Source organism: Puma concolor, chromosome A3 (assembly GCF_028749965.1).
Source record: "Puma concolor isolate L17-30 chromosome A3, mPumCon1.1.hap2, whole genome shotgun sequence".
NCBI classification, from domain to species: Eukaryota; Metazoa; Chordata; class Mammalia; order Carnivora; family Felidae; genus Puma; species Puma concolor.
The window spans coordinates 98,387,552-98,406,969 of record NC_141669.1 but is presented as its reverse complement, the minus strand read 5'-3'; the positions used below and the strand labels follow the sequence as shown (position 1 = coordinate 98,406,969).

General features: G+C 44.1%; 2 protein-coding genes across 7 annotated transcripts in view; one reads left to right on the top strand and one right to left on the bottom strand.

Annotated features, from left to right (window-relative positions):
* The window catches only part of BFSP1 (beaded filament structural protein 1), a 70,938-nt gene extending 57,358 nt beyond the window's left edge, over positions 1-13,580 (bottom strand). For 2 of the 6 annotated variants that reach the window (XM_086701631.1, XM_086701637.1), the window contains exons 1-2: positions 12,957-13,465; positions 12,058-12,256 (exon numbers count right to left, since the gene is read on the bottom strand). The gene's annotated coding sequence lies outside the window, so the exon portion shown is untranslated. The other 4 variants (XM_086701635.1, XM_086701632.1, XM_086701633.1 and 1 more) reach the window with 4 other exon arrangements.
* A 110-nt stretch (positions 13,581-13,690) lies between these two features.
* DSTN (destrin, actin depolymerizing factor) overlaps positions 13,691-19,418 on the top strand; it is a 35,734-nt gene continuing 30,006 nt past the window's right edge. The window contains exon 1 of the mRNA XM_086701638.1: positions 13,691-13,835. Within this exon, the coding sequence (XP_086557764.1) occupies positions 13,833-13,835 (3 nt within the window). The 5' untranslated portion in view covers positions 13,691-13,832. The remainder of the gene's footprint in view (positions 13,836-19,418) is intronic.

Below are 19,418 nucleotides of genomic sequence, written 5' to 3'. Positions count from 1 at the left end.
CTCTCAACGTCCGCCCCCAAGTTCACAGTCCAACATGCCATTTCCCCTCCAGGACTGCTCATCAATATTTGAGTCTGCTGACTACATTCCCCTTCTTGAAGCACCCTTTCTTTCTTTTTTTTTTTTTTAATGTTTATTTATTTTTGAGAGAGACAGAGACAGAACGCGAGTGGGTTAGAGAGAGAGGAAGACACAGAATCGGAAGCAGGCTCCAGGCTCTGAGCTGTCAGCACAGAGCCCGATGCGGGGCTCAAACTCATGAGCCATGAGACCATGACCTGAGCTGAAGTCAGACGCTCAACCGACTGAGCCACCCAGGCGCCCCCTGAAGCTCCCTTTCTTACGCCCGTTATTGCACTTGCTTCTGGGTTTTCAGTTTCTTAGCCTCTTGAAGGGATCCTCTTGAGCTTCACATCTTTGAACTACTGGAGTTCCTGCGGGTTCTGTCCCCAGCCCTCTTCTCTTTCTACCCTCAGAAAACATCTCAATTTTTCTGAGTAGGTATCAGCTAGGATTGCATGCAGGTGCACACAGCAGGTAGCCAACAATAGTTTAACCAAATAAGATCTGCTTTTTGTCTTCAGGCACAGAGTCTAGAGTTAGGCAGTTCAGGGCTGGTATCTTGGACCACTCTTCACTCTGCTGTCCTCAGTGTGTGGCTTGGTGTCTGTGCTCACAAGATGGCCGCTGCCCTGTAGGCATGGTGTCTACACCTGCCATGTCTTCCCACCAACTCTTTGGAACTTAACTCATTTACTTATTCAACAAATATTTATTCACAACTCACTATGTGTTAACACTCTTCTAGGCACTGGGAATACAGAAGTGAAAAAAATGGTTTAAAATCCCTGTTCTCGTGGACCTTATATTTAAATGGGGGGGGGGGGAAGGAATAGAAAGTAGATAAGAAAAACAAGTGAAAAATGTGGGAGGTTTGATGATGAATGTTATGGAGAAACATAAAGCAGAGAAAGGAACTGGAAGGTTAGCTGTGTGTGGTAATTTTAGGCAGGGTAATCAGGGAAAGCCTCACTGAGGAGGTGACATCTGAGCACAGACCTGAGAGAAGTGATAAAGCAAGCCATTTGGTTGCCTTCCAAGCATAGGGAAGCAAGCTGATGATGAAGAGTACTATTAACATTTTTTTTTTAAATCATAGGAATACGAAAACTATGTCTGTGTTAGTCCATCAATGGTGTATGTGCATATGTGCAAATGTGTGGTATGGAGTATGGATGTACAACACAAACTCTGGAGGACACATTCCACACCAACGACAGGGCTTAATTTTGGTGAGGGGCCAAGAAATGCAGGGCAGTGAAGGTGAAGTTTTCTATGTGGCCTTTTTCTTTTTTTAAAAAAAATAAGGAGAAGGTATTCTTAGACAATTTGTATAATTAAAATTTTTAATTCTTTTTTTAGAAGTTTTTTTAATGTTTATTTTTGAGAGAGAGAGAGAGACAGAGTGTGAGCAGGGGAGCGGCAGAGAGAGAGAGAGAAAGAGAGGGAGTGAGACACAGAATCTGAAGCAGACTCCAGGCTCTGAGCTGTCGGCACAGAGCCCGACGTGAAGCTCAAACCCACATACCGTGAGATCATGACCTGAGTCGAAGTAGGACACTTAACCAACTGAGCCACCCAGGCGCCCTTTTAATTCTTTTTAATTATTGGACAAAAAGGTGTTGGAATGATGACCTTGGAACCCTTATTTTCTTTCTCTTTTCAGGGTTGTTTTTTCTTTTCCTAACAAACTTGCATTTTTTTTAATAACTAGGGAAAAAATGCAACAAAGCAATTTCCATTCTGTAATTATTTCTACTGCTCTTTGGCTTAACCACCAGAATGACCCAGGGCCCATCTCTGTCCTGGCTCAGGGCCCAGGGGGCTCCCTCTCTCTCGGCGCAGCAAGCAAGGTGATCTTGCCGAGCCCTCCCCACAACTGCTGCCTCTGTGGTTGCCAGCATCACCTTGACTACCTGCAGAGACACTCCTGCCACGGCCTCTCCAGTGGGGAAAGCTCCCTTCCCATCAGGTTGCAAGGCTTATTAATATAAGATGAGCAGAGAAGCAAAGGGAGGAAAAATACATAGGGCCATGGCTTTCCAGAGGGGAAGTCCTGTTTCCTCAGTATCGACACCAGGCCCCATGGTGCATCTCCCTGATTAATCTGGCTCTCGCAGTTTCTCTCTCTGGAGAAACTTGAGATAAGTTTCTCAGCGGCTGGGGCAAAGGGCAGTCGGATGCAGTGTCTTGTTGCATACCCCTTCCCATTGCACTCGGGTTCCAGATCACGCCGGCCACCTTGTTACTCTCCTACCTCATGGTGGTTTCTACAAGAGCCTATGGAATGGCCTTCAGCGGTTTCTCTGCCGTCCAATGTCCTCGCAATGTGCTCTAGAGTCTTGGCTCTGGGTGTCCACGGCTATCCCAACATGGTCTCCTCTTCCCCAAGGGAGGTATGAATGCCTGTGACTGGTTTTAGGAGAGTTATCAGCATGGCCTGGCAGATTTACTAAAAACACCTTTTCATATTTGGTTCTTCCTCCTCCCAGGGCCCTGGCTTGGGACCCAATCTCTTTGGCTGCTCTATTTGAAGCATGGAATTATGGCCTAAGTCTTTTCTCACTTTATTTATTAATCCTCCTCACCATGTATTTATCGTGACTCCAGTCTTCTATAAAGTGTGTGTGTGTGTGTGTGTGTGTGTGTTGGGATAGCCGATTCTAAAGAACATTACAAGTAGGGGTGCCTGGGTGGCTTGGTTGGTTGGTTAAGCATCTGACTTTGGTTTCAGTTCAGGTCATATTCTCATGGTTGTGAGATGGGGCCCTAAGTGGGGCTCTGAGCTGGGCACGGAGCCTGCTCTTCTCTCTCCTCCTTCCTCTGCCTCTTTTCCCTGCTCTCTCAAATAAATAAATAAACTTAAAAAGAAAAATGGGGCACCTGGGTGGCTCAGTTTGTTAAGCGTCCGACTTTGGCTCAGGTCATGATCTTGCAGTTTGTGAGTTTGAGCCCCGCGTTGGACTCTGTGCTGACAGCTCAGAGCTTGGAGCCTGCTTCAGATTCTGTGTCTCCTCCTGTCTCTGCCCCTCCCATGCTCATGCTCTGTCTGTCTCTCAATAATAAATAAATGTTAAAAAAATTTTAAAAATTAAAAAAAAAGAACATTACAAGTAATGCTGCTCTGTTAACAAACCTACAACAGTTATACAGGATAAACCTGCTCGCAAAAGGTAGATTCAAGCTACTCAGTACTAGGTTTGATAAGTTGTGACGCTAGCCTTTTCATTGGGTATGGATATTACTATTCACATTTTCTTTAGAAGATAAAACCAGCTGATGGGAAGGTAATGCTGACTTCGTTTTGTGAGAAATTAAACCTACTCAGGAGGAGCCATATTTAAGGCTCATTATTTATTTATTTATTTATTTAATTTTTTAAATCTTTTATTTATTTTTGAGAGAAAGAGAGACACATGTGAGTAGGGGAGGAACAAACAGAGAGGGAGACACAGAATTTTTTTTTTTTTAATTTTTTTTTTCAACGTTTTTTATTTATTTTTGGGACAGAGAGAGACAGAGCATGAACGGGGGAGGGGCAGAGAGAGAGGGAGACACAGAATCGGAAACAGGCTCCAGGCTCCGAGCCATCAGCCCAGAGCCTGACGCGGGGCTCGAACTCACGGACCGCGAGATCGTGACCTGGCTGAAGTCGGACGCTTAACCGACTGCGCCACCCAGGCGCCCCATGGAGACACAGAATTTGAAGCAGGCTCCAGGCTCTGAGCTGTCAGCACAGAGCCCGACGCAGGGCTCGAACCCAAGAACCGTGAGATCACGACCTGAGCCCAAGTCGGACGCTCGACTGAGCCACCCAGGCACGCCAAGGCTCATAATTTCTGAATTTTCTTTGAAACAAGTTGATAGTCTGGGTTGTTAACATCTATGCAGAATGACTAGCTTTGTGTATGCACAGAGATAGAGGGAGTTTTACTCAGGAAAGAAAATATTTATTTTCCTTTTTTTTTTTTTTCTGAGGGGAAAATATTTCCTCCTTCACCCTCATTAATTTTTATGGTTGGTGAAGCATTTTCATTATATTAGCCAAAAGGAGGCTGGACTAAATAAAGTAGAAAACCAAAGGCATATGAAACGGTTTCCTGGCCAGGATGATACTGCAACCATCTTGGGAAAGTTTGTTCTCCAGAAAAACAAATGAAATTGTGGCTTGCCAAGCCACCTCATGGAATCCAGGCAATACTTTCTGCTTTTTTTCTTCTGAAAGCTTGGATACAGAGTCACAGTTTATTTGTTGAATACGTTCTTCTTGTTTCTTGTAACCATAGACTCTGGTCTAGTTGAGTGTTTCTTATGTCAGGCTATAGCTGAGCCAATATTTATCATTTAAGAAATTTCCATGAGTCATAAAATAAACCTGCGGTAGGCACTACCTTCTATGGGAGTTTCTTTCCTAGAGTTTTTAAGATAAAAGGGAAAACACGGAATCTGGAATCCAACACCCAGCATTTGTCAGACCACACAGATATTTTCTCCTATGGGGAGGATCCTCCTGAGATTTCAAAGCCATTCAAGGTGTGCTGCCTCCTGCCTGAACACCTTCTGGCCCGACGGCCTGGCCCCTCTCCAAATGGCCAGGCCAGGGCCAGAAAGGAAAGGAAGCTGTAGAGGTTTCAAGGGCGGAAGTGACTCACTGGCTCAAGGGGTGGGAGGAAAGGTTTTCCATTGGAGCGAGAATACCAATGAGCAAGTGATTCCTTCCACCTCCAATGTGGAACATCTTGCAAGGGGGCCTGAATTTACACCGACCGAAGGGGGGAAAAATACTGTAAGATGTGATGTGTGGCCCTTAGTTACGTATAAGAGTGTGTTTCATTAGTGCTGCTTGCCCCTTTTGTGCCAATCAGCTTCTTTTCCCCAGATGGGGACCCGCTAGGAGTCCACAACCTGGACAGTTATAGCAACTTAGTGATTTTGCTGTAAAAACAGGCCTTGTATCAAGAGCACAAGGCCTAGAGTTTATAAATCAAAATTCAGAGGTCTGCTTTAGTATTACTAGGATACTCCACAAATTGCTAATATGGCCCTAGATACTCAAGAAATTTTCTGTATTGTGCAGGCATTACACTTTAGAACCAAAGGGGTTAACCTAACACCTTCAGTTTGCAAGCGAGGATAAGGAGGTTCAGAGAAGTGTACCTCCTAAGAGGTCACACAGCCAGTCAAGACCAGAACTTGTGCCAATGGTATAAAACACCTTCTTGGGAGCCTGGTGATAGAAATACCGGAGTTGTAGTGATAAAGGCAAAAGTTATACGAAAAGGCACTCCAATTTCGCATCATGGCCATTGTCCCTCAGCTGTTTCTAGCAGAGCTGTCCTTGAATATGCTCCAAATTTCCTCACTGGGAGAGCTGGGGTTCTTTGGCTGAAGCACCATTTCACATTCTGCCTCACACCCCCAGAAGGGAAAACTGGGTATAAATCATAACCATCCCCTCTTCCAAAGCAAGAAACAAAAGCAGCAAACAAAAATCCCTACATCTGTATCTTTCTAGGTACCTTGGTCCATGGAGTTTAATTTTTGGGTAAGAACATTAGGTGTTTTCTTCCCCCAATCATCAGCCTCTGAGTCAGCCCCCTAGCCATCTCTTCCATATTTGTATTCACCAACCTAAGTGAGAAGTCATGTTGGTAACAAATGCTCACTTCCTTCCTGTCCGGATGCCCCACTCCTTAAGATTTGGTCACACCTCCCTGGTTTGATCTGCCCCATCAGTAGGATCCTGAGAATTCCCACTGGAACCTGGGCCAAGTTTATCTTGGCATCAATCTGTTTTCACTCATGATCTCCTTGTAGCAGGGCCCATGTATTCCTGGTAGCTAACATGGCCACAGCTGGCACCCAGTAGGACCCAGTAAACATGTCAAATCTAACTAAAAGGATTTCAAAGTAGCATCCTGTTGTGAATGTAAATAAGACAATTGCTTTGACCCCAAACACAAACTTTTTTTTTTTTTTTAACTTACCTCCTCTTTTTCCTACAAGAAATTCAGGTGGTAATAATAGATAGGATGATGCAAATATCTTTTAAAAATGCCAGGCTGCTTGGACTCCTACTAATTGATGTATATTAGATTGAACCACAAGAATGTCCTACTTTTTGGGGGCACCTGGCTGGCTCAGTTAGTAGAGTATGTGACTCTTGATCTCAGGGTCATGAGTTCAAGCCCCACATTGGGTGTGCATCCTACTAAAAAGGAAAAAAAAAAAAAACTCCTGCTTTTGTAGGTCAAAGATAGTTGAATTTTGTCCGTTTCTTAGGTACAGCCTAATGTAATTGAAAATAATATAAATACATTGCTTTATACAGGGGCAATAATTCAGTCCTTTCATTAATCCACCCTGATCTCTTTACCATCGTCTGCACGGTCCTACATCATCTGGTAATTATAGTTACACTTTCAGTCTCATTTGGGTCCACCCACCCTGGCTCTCCAGGCTCCAGCCACACTGTCTTCCTTCTGTTTTTAGAACACGCTGACCTCAGCCCATCTGCCTGGGATGTTCCCCACTATCTTCACACAATTGAGTCCTTCTCGGCATTTAAGCCTCAGCTTAAATTCTGTTTCTTTGGATGAGACTTCTCTGAGCATTGATTTAAGCGTGCCCTTCCCGCCCCCAGTTACCCTCTGTCACATCACCCAGTTTTACGGCCACTGAAGTACTTCTTTGATTGGTTGTTCATTGTTTGCCTGAAGCTGACTAGGATTTAAGCTTCAGGACTGCACAGCAGCCTTGTCTGTCTTATTCATGGCTCTGAAGAGCTGGCACATCATAGGCCCAAAACATAAATGTGGAAATGATGGATTCAAGAATTAACTTTTAAAATGTAGCAGCACTAAAGTATTTCCAAGTATTTTCTTCCCTAGTTTGCTGATTTCACCATTCTGGGATTCCTATATACAGATAGATACTCGTCCTTTTCCTCTATCTTCCAGGTCTCTGAAATTCTTCTCTTGTTTTTTGCATCTTCTTTATCCTTTCTTGATGCATTTTGAGACAGTGAATTACTTGACCTCATCTTCAGACTCACATCTTTGTTATTTACATATATCCAGTCTCATCGTCCAGCCCCTCTATTGCATCTTCCAGTTCAAGAATATTTCTAATGTCTGCATTTTTTTCCATAACTGCTTGCTCTTGCTTTCGGTCTCCCGGTATCTTTCCTTATCTGAGAATACTTACTATGCTCATTTTAATTTCTTGTCCTATTTCTTCTTTTGCTTGAAATTGTTCAGTTTGTTGCCTTTTTCTTTCATAATGCTAGGATTCCTCCTCCATCTCATTAACTTTACCTGTGGACTCATACATATGTCCTTAGGGTTTTCATCTGGCTGGGTTTGTATAGAATACCTGGGGCAGGGGTTGAGGACGGGTACCACTCCTGGAGAGTCTGGGGGAAGATGGGTAGAGATGCACCAAGCTGGGGAACCTCTGAGGTTGCAAACTGGGCGCCCCCCCACCCCCCAACCTCAACCAGGAGGCCCCCCCCCTTCCAGATGACTTCCAAGTATACTCTCTCCTTAGCAGGATAGAACTATTTAGTCCCCAGAGGCAGGGGAGGTAAAAGGGGGATGAGGGAAATTTCCAAGCTTGGACAACCCGTTTGCATGTGTTGGTGTCATCTCCATACCCCCACAGGGCTCTAGTGCTGCCTTGACATTACCCAGCCTTGCCAGTGGGCACTTCACTGGTAATGAGGTTTTCTAGCTCTCTGGTAGTCATGAGAGAGGCAGAGGTCTGCAGAAAATAACGGGGTGGGGGAAAAATGGGTCCCAACTGGAAAGCTCACCACTACCAGTCTGTTACTGCCTGTCAGGTCTTCCTTTCCCTCCATCTCCCAACCTTCCTCCTGTCCTTACCCATGTAAAACTGCCTCCCTATTTTTTCTGAAAGTACACACTTTGAGCTTTTAAGAGATGCCTTCTTATTTTTATAATTTGCTGAGATTTTCTATTTACTTCATTCCTACCCTTCATGATTTATTTTAACTTGTGGTCACATTCAACCCTTAAGCTTCTTAATATTCTGAAGAGTTTGAAGTCATTTTGTCTATCCTTAAATCAAATACCGGATTCCAAATGCCTTTATTTGTCCCTTTCTGAATCCTTTGTGGCTTTTTCTTTCTTCAGAGGTATAACAACCCAATCAGAGCTGTAGAGTGCACCATTACTTCTGGAAAATGGGAAGACAGTTAAGGATAGATCCCGAAGATACAATGCTGAATGAGTGAGTGAACAAAAACAAGCTGCAGTCCTACATGCATTTCGGAGGCCATCTGTGTTTTTCTAAATGCTCTGTATTGTAAGGGTCTGGAAAGAGTCATGCTGCACTCATAATCAGGGTGATAGCAACCCAGTGGAGGAGGAACTCTAGGACTGTTCAGTCACCCCTACCTCGGGTTTCCTTTTTAGAATTTCCCCCCAAACCTTTCCTGAAATATGTAGTTTAAGGGATGGACTTCAGGACAGTCCATGAGCTCCCCGAAAATGTAAGCCAAGCTTTGTGAGTAGGAGCAAGTATCTATTTTTCTAGAGAAAGGGTCTATACTTTTCACCAGAACTTGAAAGGGAACAGAAGACCCAAGAGGGCGAATAACCATTTGTCAGGAGTGTTGTGCCACTTTCCACCCCAATTTCTCATGGTTTCATTCAAGTAGTACGCCAGTAACTGAAAAACATGTATCGGTATTGTTTATAATGTTATAAAATGTTGTTATAAAAAAAAGCATATAACTTTTACTTTACCATGAAGACTAACACAGAAATCAAGTGTTACCATGTAGTACTGTGCTGTTCCCATGAATATACTTAAATATATTTAGTTCTTTCCTAAAATAGATGTCTAGGCCCTTGTGGCAGTCGATCCAAGAGGACCCGGCTACGATAAAGGAATGTCCAGAATGTATTTTCTACAGCTTCCATTTGCTTCATTTTGTATAACTCCCCTCTGTAGTGTTAAGGAAGCAATAAGAGGTAGCTCAGGTCTTCTGTTCAGCACCACTGATGTGTCACGTAGCCTGACAGTAAAGGTCATGGGCTTGGGAGATCACTAATTCCTCTGGATTCCTAAGGAACATTTCTTCACCTTACCTCACCTATAGAATGGAGTTAATAGTATCTAGCCATGGTAGTTACTGCTGGTTATCTCCCAGTACCCTCTTTCTCCTCCTGTCTAGGTATAGGAATCCCAGTTTCTTAGCTGAACACATTGCTGCTCAGAGAACAGACCACATTTCCTAGTGCCCCTGGCAGCCATACACTACATTCTGGTCAATGAGATAAAAGTAGAAGCCCTGGTACTTCTGGGACGCTTCTTTAAAAGGAAAGGGGCAGACTTCAGGTTTCCCTGGTCTGCCTGTAAAGTGTTTGCAAGTTGCTACTCTGTCCTAACAATAAATAAAAAGCTGAACAGACAACTCTTCTTGGATCCATAGGAGAGAGGAATACACAGGGCAGACTGCTGTGCCCAAAACTGTAGATAAGACAGGCAAATACAGGGAGTTATGGCTTCCTAAAGCAGAGACTCAAGTAGAAACCACCCTGGGAATCAGTGCAGGGTAAGAAAACCTGAGCCGTAACTGACAAATTGCTGGAGGCTCAATGTGGACAAGTCTGACAGAAACTCTGGGGAGACTCAGTCACAGGGGACCCCCCACCCCCAACATCTGTTTCACCTCCTGAAGCTCTACCAGGTTCCCACAGTAAATGACAAAGAAAAATCCCCTACTGAAGGCAGGAGGGGAAAAGGAACCATTTTGAAATACACCAGATGCCTCAGTCCTAACAAGGCCTGCTCTGAGGGGAAACTAGTTACCAGAACCTACCTGATCTGGGGAAAGAAGACCCTCACCTCCAGCCTACTCCAGCTATGCTGTCCCACTGAAGGGCAGAGGTTGGGGAGGGAAGGACGGCGGCGGCGGGGGGGGCGGGGTGCAGCCTGTTTCAGAGAAACACTTGTGAAGTTCACAGTCGAGAGGCAGATTCAGTAAAAATGAGACCAAATCACAGGACTATAGAATGGTCTTCCCCTCACCCCAACCTCACCACATCACTAAAGGCCTAATTACTGCTGTTCCTTTCACCCAATGCATCATGTCCAGTTATCAAGAAAAAATTGGAAAGCATACTAAAAGACAAAACAAGACCCACAGAAATGAAGAATGCCTTTGATGTGCTTATTAGTAGATCGGGCACAGAGGAGAAAGGAATCTCTGAACTAGAGGATATGTCAACAGAAACGTCAAAAGCAAAAAGCAAAGACAATGAAGACTGAAAAAAACCCAGACTACCCAACCAATGTAGGACAACTACAAAAGGTGTAACATACACGAAATGGTAATACTAGAAGAAAGGAACAGAAGAAATATTTGAAACTATTACTGAGAATTTAACCAAATTATTGTCAGATACCAAACCACAGACCCAGAAAACTCAAAGAACACCAAGAGGGATAAACGCAGAACAGAACAAAACACTACACCTAGGTCTATCATTTTCAAATTATAGAAAATCGAGGATTAAAAAAAAAATTCTAAAAGAAGAGGGAAAAAACATCTTACCTAGAGAAGAACAAAGATAAGAATTAGTGACTTTTCTTCAGAGGAGGGAACTACAGGAGACTATAGAATGGACAGTTGGGGGTGCCCAAGGGGAGAGAGAACAGGTGAATTTGTAGGGACGCAGGGTAGAAACTAGTTTTCCTATACTGTTTATGGACAGGGTTGTGTCCACTTGAAAATAAACAAAACTTTTTCCAGTCTATTAACATACATCTCTAAGCTCTTCGTTAATGTATACTTTATTCTTCCTGCCATATTATTGCTTTTAAATGAAAATGCTTATATGTATATGCTCAGATTAAGTATGAAAAATGTTTTCTAATTTTGCAATGGAATACATCCGTATTTCAGGAGGGGCTTTATGTCAAAATGTTTTCCTCTGTGGTATGAGGAAGAATAGAAAGACCCAGAAAATCTATGTGTAAAGGCAGAGGTTAAAGTTTAAGGGACTCTTAAAAATGGGGGCTCATCTTAGGTTATAATGAACCAACATAGAAGTTTGCCTGATGAATTGTAAAACATTTTTAGATATTGGTTCACATACTGAACAAACGTGTATTCAACACCTATTAGAGATCAGGGATGATGCCAATCCATATAAGGTACATCCTAAACAGTCCCTGTCCTCAAAGAACTCAGTCTAAACTGGTGGTGGTGGCAAATTTATATAAACAATGACAGATTGACATTAACAAACATTAGGGAAAAACCATAAGACCTCACTACTCAAAGTATGGGTTGAGGACCAGAAGCATCTGAATCACCTGGGGGCATCTGAGACCTCACCCCCTAAACCCCTGAATTTGCATTTTAACAAGATCCTCAGGTGATCTGGATGCTTATTAATGATTTGAGAAGTGATGAAATGTGGGATTAAAGAAGAAACCACTAATGATCCCTGGGGAAGTGGTCAGAGGTTTTCAGGATGGAAGGGTAATAGAAACATTCCAGTTTGAGAGACTAACAGGTCAATAATTATGGCAGTTAGAGTTAAGGAAGGTTCTAGAATGAGAAGTTCAGTCTGGAAGGAAATTGGGCACTATAGAAGATATGGGAGGCAGGGCAGAAAAGGTAGGCTGAGAGGCCAGAGGCAGAAGGAAGGGCCAGAATGACCTGCTGCGGAAGTCTTGGAAAATTTTAAGCAGGAAAGCGACAAGATCAAATTCTTATGTTTGGATAGAACACTAGTGGCAGGGTGGAGGATGAAATGCAGAAGAGAAGCTAGAGGAGGCGGGCCTGTATCCTTAAATGAGCACGATTCTATTTGGGCCTAGATTGGAAGTCTTTGAAGTTTTTTTTTTTTAGAGTTCATTTATTTATTTTGAGAGAGAGAACACAAGCAGGGGAGGGGCACAGAGAGAGAGAGAGAGAGAGAGAGAGAATCCCAAGCAGACTCTGCAAGAGTTTGAACTCACAAACCGTGAGATCATGATCTGCCCTGAAACCCAGAGCTTAGCTGACTCAGCCATCCAGCAGGAGTTCCTCTTTGAAGACTTTACAGGTGGAGGGGCCGCTGAGTCCCAGGCAGAGAAACAAAGGGTTCCAGCTGCAGTGTGATACAGGTGGGTTCATTCTTCTCAAAGCGTGGTGCCCAACCAGCCGTATTAGCATCACCTGGAAATTGTGAGAAATGCAAATTATTGCGTCTTCACTCGGATACAGTCTCAGAAACTCTGGGGACGGGAAACACAAATCTGACCTTAACAAGTTCTGTTTCAAGTTGAGGCCACTGCTCTGGCCTGCAGAAGTCTTATATCAGGTGGTAAAGGCTTAGAATTGTCCCAACTTTTCTGGAAAAGAAAAGAACAACAACAAAAAACAGGACGAGGTAATGAGAAATAAGTTTCTAAGTTGAGTGGGCAGAATAAAAGTCACACAACAGTCTAGACTTCATACAGTGACCAGAAAAAACAAAAAACAACAACAAAAAAGTCTTGTCCCAAAGCCTCACATTTGGAGAATTAAAATAATTTTGGTAGAGGCCGTGATGTTCTCCGTAGGCTAAATTAAGTAAAACTTAAAGTAATCCTCCCAGTTGTAAATTCTTTCTGCTCCCTTTACTCTCCACAAAAACACCCTCAGGAAAAACACTGGGATTCCTTCAGGCTCTCTCAAAACTGTGTTTGTGATGTAACCACCCATTAAAAAAAAAAACCCAACCCCAAATTAAAAGCCCCCAAAACAGAGCGGCGGGGCTGGCGCCATAGTCCCAGTAAACTCTGCCGTTTCCCAGCCACACCCCTGCGGACCGCCGGGCCTCCTTCCCGGGGCAGTTCCCAAAGATAAACAAATCACTCCTTGTTTTTTTCCAGACCTGAAATTAGCGGTGACTCACAGAGCACTCTGAATGGCCACAGTCGCCTCGGGAAGAGGGAAGAATGTGCAGATTTTTCCCTCACGCGAGGGCCCGACGGTGCCGGGCTGGGCCAATCAGGGGAGGACGGCGGGAATCGCACCAAAGTAGGTAAAAAAATGCGGGACGCGTTTTCGGCGCTGCAGCCCGCTCCTCGGCTCCCCCGGGTCCTCCCTCTGGACTGCTGCTCGGGGAAAGCCGCCCACCGTCGTTCTCCTCAGTCCCCAGTCAACCTCACTCTACCTCGCCCTCCCTCCTGCCTCGTCTCTCCTCCCTCCTCCTCCTTCCGCGTCCTCCCAGGCCCCGCCTCCAGCGGCGGCGCACACCTGGCCAGGTGGATACTTCCATGTTAGGGCAACAGCAGCGCAGTGGGCGGGGCGCCACGTGACCCTTCCCCCTCCCCACCCCCTCGCCGGCAGAGCTGGGGATAGGGCCCCCTGCCCCGTTTGATCCTTTGCCCTCCCCTCGCCCGCAGGTACCAGCCCGAGCCGGGCCTCCTCGTCGCTAGTAGATGAGGAAGGCCCCACCCCACGCAGCCGAGCTGGTGAGAGCAGGACCGCGTCCCCCAGCCTCCGGAAGGTGAGGCGGAATCCTCAGCCCGCCCTCTGGCGGGGCGCTGCCTGGCTAGCCGGTTGCGCAGCAACGACGGGCCGCGCTTGGCGTGCGCAGCCTCGTTTGGGCCCGAGGCGCGCGCTCGCGCACCCACCCCCTGGTAGGCTCGCGCCTAGCGTAGGCTGCTTGCTGGGTTGCTCCTTCCTTCTGCGGCGAGGAGGACAGTACGCAGACTCGGCGCCGACCGGCTACCCTTCTAGCGTCTCTGCGACCGCTGCGGCGAAGATGGTGAGTGGGAGGGAGCCCGAGGCGTGGGCTGACGGGGCCGGGGCGCTGGGGCACCGCGGGGGTCGGGGCGGAGGGGCGACAGGCGCGCCCACGCCCGGGGAGGGACGCGGGGCCTTGCTGCAGTCCCCAGGCGGGGGAGGGTCTCCGGGCTTCGCCGCCCGCGGACCCGCCGGGACTCGCGCGCCTGGGGGCGCCTCGGGGCGGCTCCTGGCCGCTGCGTCGGTCGCTGCGTCGGTCGCTGCTGCTGCGAGGCCGCCGCCGGCAGCTTCGTCCCCGCGGTTCCTCCGGCCCCGGCCTGGGGACGACCTGCCAGGGTCGAGCAGCGCCACCCCCTCGCTGAAATCGACCGGGAGTCCGCCTTCCCGGGGTGGGGGGCGTCGGAATCCGGCCTGGGCCTTGTTGGCGCAGGTTTCCCCAAAGCCGGGCACCGAGGTGGTCAGTGACTCGTGCGAGTTTCGGCCCCTGAGGTCTGTCCATCTCATTAAAGAAAATAAGGCCTTTATTGAACAACCCTAGAGGGCGGAATGATTATCACGAGTATGACCCTGGTATGATTAAGAACAGGGTGGCCTCGCAGCCGCTTTGTTCGTCGTATCTGGCAATCAGCTTCCAGCAGCACTCTTGTAGTGCTTGTCAAGCTTGGCAGTGGCTCTTTTAACCCTTCCCTACCTAGTCTCTCCATGCATGGTTAGAAATTTTCTTTTACCTGTGAACAGTTTGTCTCTGCCAGAACCTAGCGTGTGAGGAGTGATAGTGCTGGGATGCTAATAAAAGCGAATGAAAAAGGTTTTTAAAAGCCCATCAGATTATCCTGTCACTAAAAAGTGAACATGCCCCTTATATTCTAGGTGATGGACAGACACTTGGCTTAATTTACGTATTTCCCTCTATAAACTGTCTCTAGTTTGCAGTACAACAGTATTCTTAATTGGACGATCGAGTAGAACATTTTGTCATTTTCTTTAGTCTGCACTGGCTGTTACCATTTTTGGTCAATGATTTGCAGGCAAAGGCTTACCAGACTTTGCTAGAAATATTACACTGTTATTGCATCTGTCTGCCTGGGAGCAGTTGGTACCAGTTTACTGCATACAGAATGTTTTTTGCTGAATAACAATTTTGCTGAATAACTTAATTTTTACTTAAGGTAGTGCAAGGAAGAAAAAGATTAACTAGTAGTTTCTTGATGAGTAAGGAGATGTAGGAATTTGATATTGTTCAGTTTTCAGTTCTTCTTTGGTTTAAATCTGTAAGCTTAGAGAGGAGAAGCACCTTAAGACTTTTTTAAACCTCTATAAGATTATAAATGTATATACTACTTTATACTAAAAGACTTTAAGGGTTTTGAATTATAAAATTAAGACCATCCACTCTGATAAAAGTGCTTTGAAGTGGGTTGGAGCCTGCTTTGTTATGATTTGACATTCTTTTTTTTTTTTTTAATTTTTTTTTTCAACGTTTTTATTTATTTTTGGGACAGAGAGAGACAGAGCATGAACGGGGGAGGGGCAGAGAGAGAGGGAGACACAGAATCGGAAACAGGCTCCAGGCTCCGAGCCATCAGCCCAGAGCCTGACGCGGGGCTCGAACTCACGGACCGCGAGATCCTGACCTGGCTGAAGCCGGACGCTTAACCGACTGCGCCACCCAGGCGCCCCATGACATTCTTTTTTGAGTTTCATTAATACAAATTTTATTTTCTATTTGAAAACAGGACCAAGTGTTTTAGCTTTAAGTTTTAGTTCAAGCCATCCATATTTCTATGCATTAAAATATTTTGTTTACTGGTTCTTGGGGAGGAGGAGGAATAAAAATTAATCAAGATGAGTGGATTCCAGATACATTTCAAACTTGTTGGCCTTAGGGAGATCAAGACGACCTTACAAGCTCTTGTTGTTTGGATGCTTGCAAATAGGGTTCAGAAAATATAGACTGACCTTTTGTAAAGATTACTCTTGTATTTAGCCTTATAAGCACAGAGCATATTGTGAAGATTGGAAGTTCTTGTATTATCCCAGATTTTAGCACTTTGCCTCTATATTTGAAACTGAGGTTCCAAGTTTCTAAGGTTTTTTGGTTTGTTAAGATTAAATTTTAGCTGTTGATGGGTTTGTTCTGCATTAACAAAATCACTTCCTGGTACTCACAAGCCTTCTGGAAGCACTTGGGAATAAAAGCAATTTGAAACCAACTCAAAAGATCACCTCGGGTACTTTAAGATGAGATTTCATGTTTTCAGAATCTCACTTTACAGTGCCAAAAAAAAAAAAAAAAAAGCCTATCCTCCACAGGAACCACACAAAACTTTGATGTGTGTACTTGGTGTGCCACCTTCCTCTTGGAAAGCTTATTTACTAGTCTACCGTCAAGTTCCTAGGGTTATCTGCTTAGTAGTTCTATCTGTTGGGTGTGGATCGAGATCTTACATGTTGACTTGCCTAGTGCCTCTTGTAACCAATGGTGTATGACATTTATGGCATAGCTGTATAGCTTTCTGGGAAGTAGGAGTGTAATCTTGCCCCTGAAACAATAAAAGTCTACATGATAATCTAACCTTGCCCTAGTCAGAGCTCTGCTATAACAAGCTGAGCTAATTGGCTCAGAATACGTTACAAATGTATCCTGCCACTTGATGATTAGGAAAAACACTTTTACTTACAGCAGTGTAATGAAATAGGTTGGGCATGTGTTCGTGTGCCTATTTGACATGAAAAAACAGACTGTAAAGGGTTTACTTGTGACCTTCTTTGGCTCCACATCAAGGTTTAACATAATTTACAAATTAATTTTGAAACATTTTAAGCAGAAAGTACACATAATAACCGGTCTCTTTGTACAAAAAAGAAAAGATTAACTTTTTGCCACATTGCAGGTTTCTATGTTACCATTAGAGTTAAATATCTTCTTCCTCAACCCATTCTCTTCCTTCCCCAGAGATAACCACTCCTGTGTCAAAGACATAATGTGCTGGCCAATTAAGGAGATGATTTTTTCAGGCTATTGCAATTAGGAGACCATTAATTAATGAGGAATGCCTCAAAAAAAAAAAAAAAAAAAGGACAAGGACCTGGGACAGGTAAAACAGAGTCTTGAGGAACCATGAGGACAGGTCTTAATCTCAGCAAGCAATGGCAGGATCTTTATGTTACCAGCTTCCCCAAACACAAAATGATGGGGGTGGATTTCTTAACCTGCTCTGCTTTCCAGGAGCACAGGGCTCAGGTAAAGTTTAACATAGTCAGCTGAAATTAATATATTTCTTTCTCCTTGGTATTTCCATACTTTTAGCTATACATATGTGCATCTGTAGTAATATATATCATTTTGATGTATTTTTAACTTTCATGTAAGTGCTATGGTTTAGGTATCCTTTCGCAACTTAAAAAGAAATTAAACTTGGTGAGTTTTCGGGGAGGGGTTTGATTTTTGGTTTTAGCTGTAGCTGTGGTTCTTTATACTAACTGTTGAATAGTTTCCGTTTTTATGACTGTATATGTTTATTCATTTCCCTATTGATGAACATTTCCTCAAGTTTCCATTCTTTTATCTCTTTTTGTCTACTTAAACAGTTTTGCAGTAGACGGTTTCCATGTTTTATGTTACTTCTGTAGCCCCAGTGAGTGTGTTCTCAGTATAGATCTAGAAGTAGAAGTCCTGGATTAGAGGGTATGTGTATGCCTTTTTTGTTCTACAGGTGATTCTAGTTTGCATCCCATTAGCTACATTTGTCTGTTTTCTCCATTTCTTTTCACCACTTGGTGTTATGAGACTTAAAACCTTTGCCAGTCTGATGGGTGTGAAATGACTTCTTATTCTTTTAGCCTGCATTTCTGTGATTAGTAGTAAAATATCTTTATGTTTGTCGCAGCCAGTGTTTTTACATGCATGGCCTTCTGGTGAACCTGACGTTATGTAAATACTCATCACATCTTCGTCTAGGCTTATTTGTGGAGCCTAGCATTAAATCTAGCATTAAAAGAAAATACACAAGGGTCCCCTAGGTGGCTCAGTCAGTTAGGCATCTGACTCTTGATTTCGGCTCAGGTCATGATCTCATCGTTTGTGGGTTTGAGCCCTGTGTTGGGCTCTGTGCTGACAGCACAGAGCCTGCTTGGGATTCTCTCTGTCCCTTGCTCTCTGCCCCTCTCCCGCTTGCATACTCTCTCAAAAATAAACGTTTAAGGAAAAAAAATCTACAAGAACATGATTGTCAATGTCAGAACTGCATATTGAAGACTAATATCCTTCTATGGCACCTACGTTTCTTTGCATGCCTCTGTAGCTGCTAAGTAACAGAATAAAGACCCTTAGTTCTAGTCACCTGCCATTGTCAGGCCCTGGTAGTGGTAGAATGCAAAGTGATTCAGGGTAGAGTTCCATCTTTGCCAGCGGCCCTGGTGATTAACATCCTCTGCTTTATACTTATCTCTTTCTTTTTCTTGGGTAATTCATCCAGCCAAAATGTTAAAACCAAACAAGCACTAGGGATATATGGGAAAACTCTGTGCTTGCCACTCAATGTTGCTGTGCACTCAAAATGTCCCTAAAAATAGTCTATTAAGGAAGCAAAACAAAACAAATAATTGACTGTATTTCACCAATAGAATTGGTTTAAATCAAGAGGTGTTTAACTTCCTATCCAGGAAGACTCCAAACATTATCATTTTTATGTTAATGTAACTTTAGTTTCTTTTAGTAATAACTAAGATCTTTGAGATGAACACAGGTGAAATTAGAAAAAGCTCTCGAAATTGAAAAAACTGGATTTAACACGTATGTGTTGCTTTTTTCTACACAGCAAGGCTCTGGCCTCTGAGTAGTTGGGCCTAGTCTGTTTTTTGTTGTACTGCTTGGGATTTGCATATCTAAACCAGAGAGACTAATAAATAGAAGATTGTCATTTAAGTATTTTGAGCTTCCTTCTCTTGTAGCATAATATTCTCTCTACATTGTCCGTGAAAGATGTACTCAAAGATTTACATCTAACGCTTCAGAAATATTTTAATCACAGTTTTTCTTCCCCGCCTCCTTGATGTTGGAAGTGAGTTTTCACTTAGAATTGTGCTGGTGTTAATTTTTCATGAAAGTTTACATTGGGAGAAGTATAGCAAAATAAACATCAGATTGGTTCATCTCACTAATACTTTGACAGACTTGTTACTTATTTCATCTTGGAGTCTTCTGTACAAGGATCCCTCATAGAGTTGTGTAGTTGTTAGTTAGTTTTAGAGTGATTTGTAACTCTAAAAGTCTTCTAGTAGCTGATACTGTAATGCTTACGTATTGTTAACCCTATTCTGTGATTTGCTTTGGAATGTTAAAATTGAATCAGTTTTTGTGTAGATCTTTAAAAGGTGATTGATTTAAGTAAAAATGTGATTCAGAGCACCTGGGTGGCTCGGTCACTTAAGCATCCGACTTCGGCTCAGGTCATGATCTCACAGTTCATGGGTTCAAGTCCCGTGTTGGCTCTGTGCTCACTGCTCAGATCTTGGAGCCTGCTTCAGCTTCTGTGTCTCCCTCTCTCTCTGTCCCTCCCCCACTTATGCTCTGTCTCTCTCTCAAAAATGAAGAAATACTAAA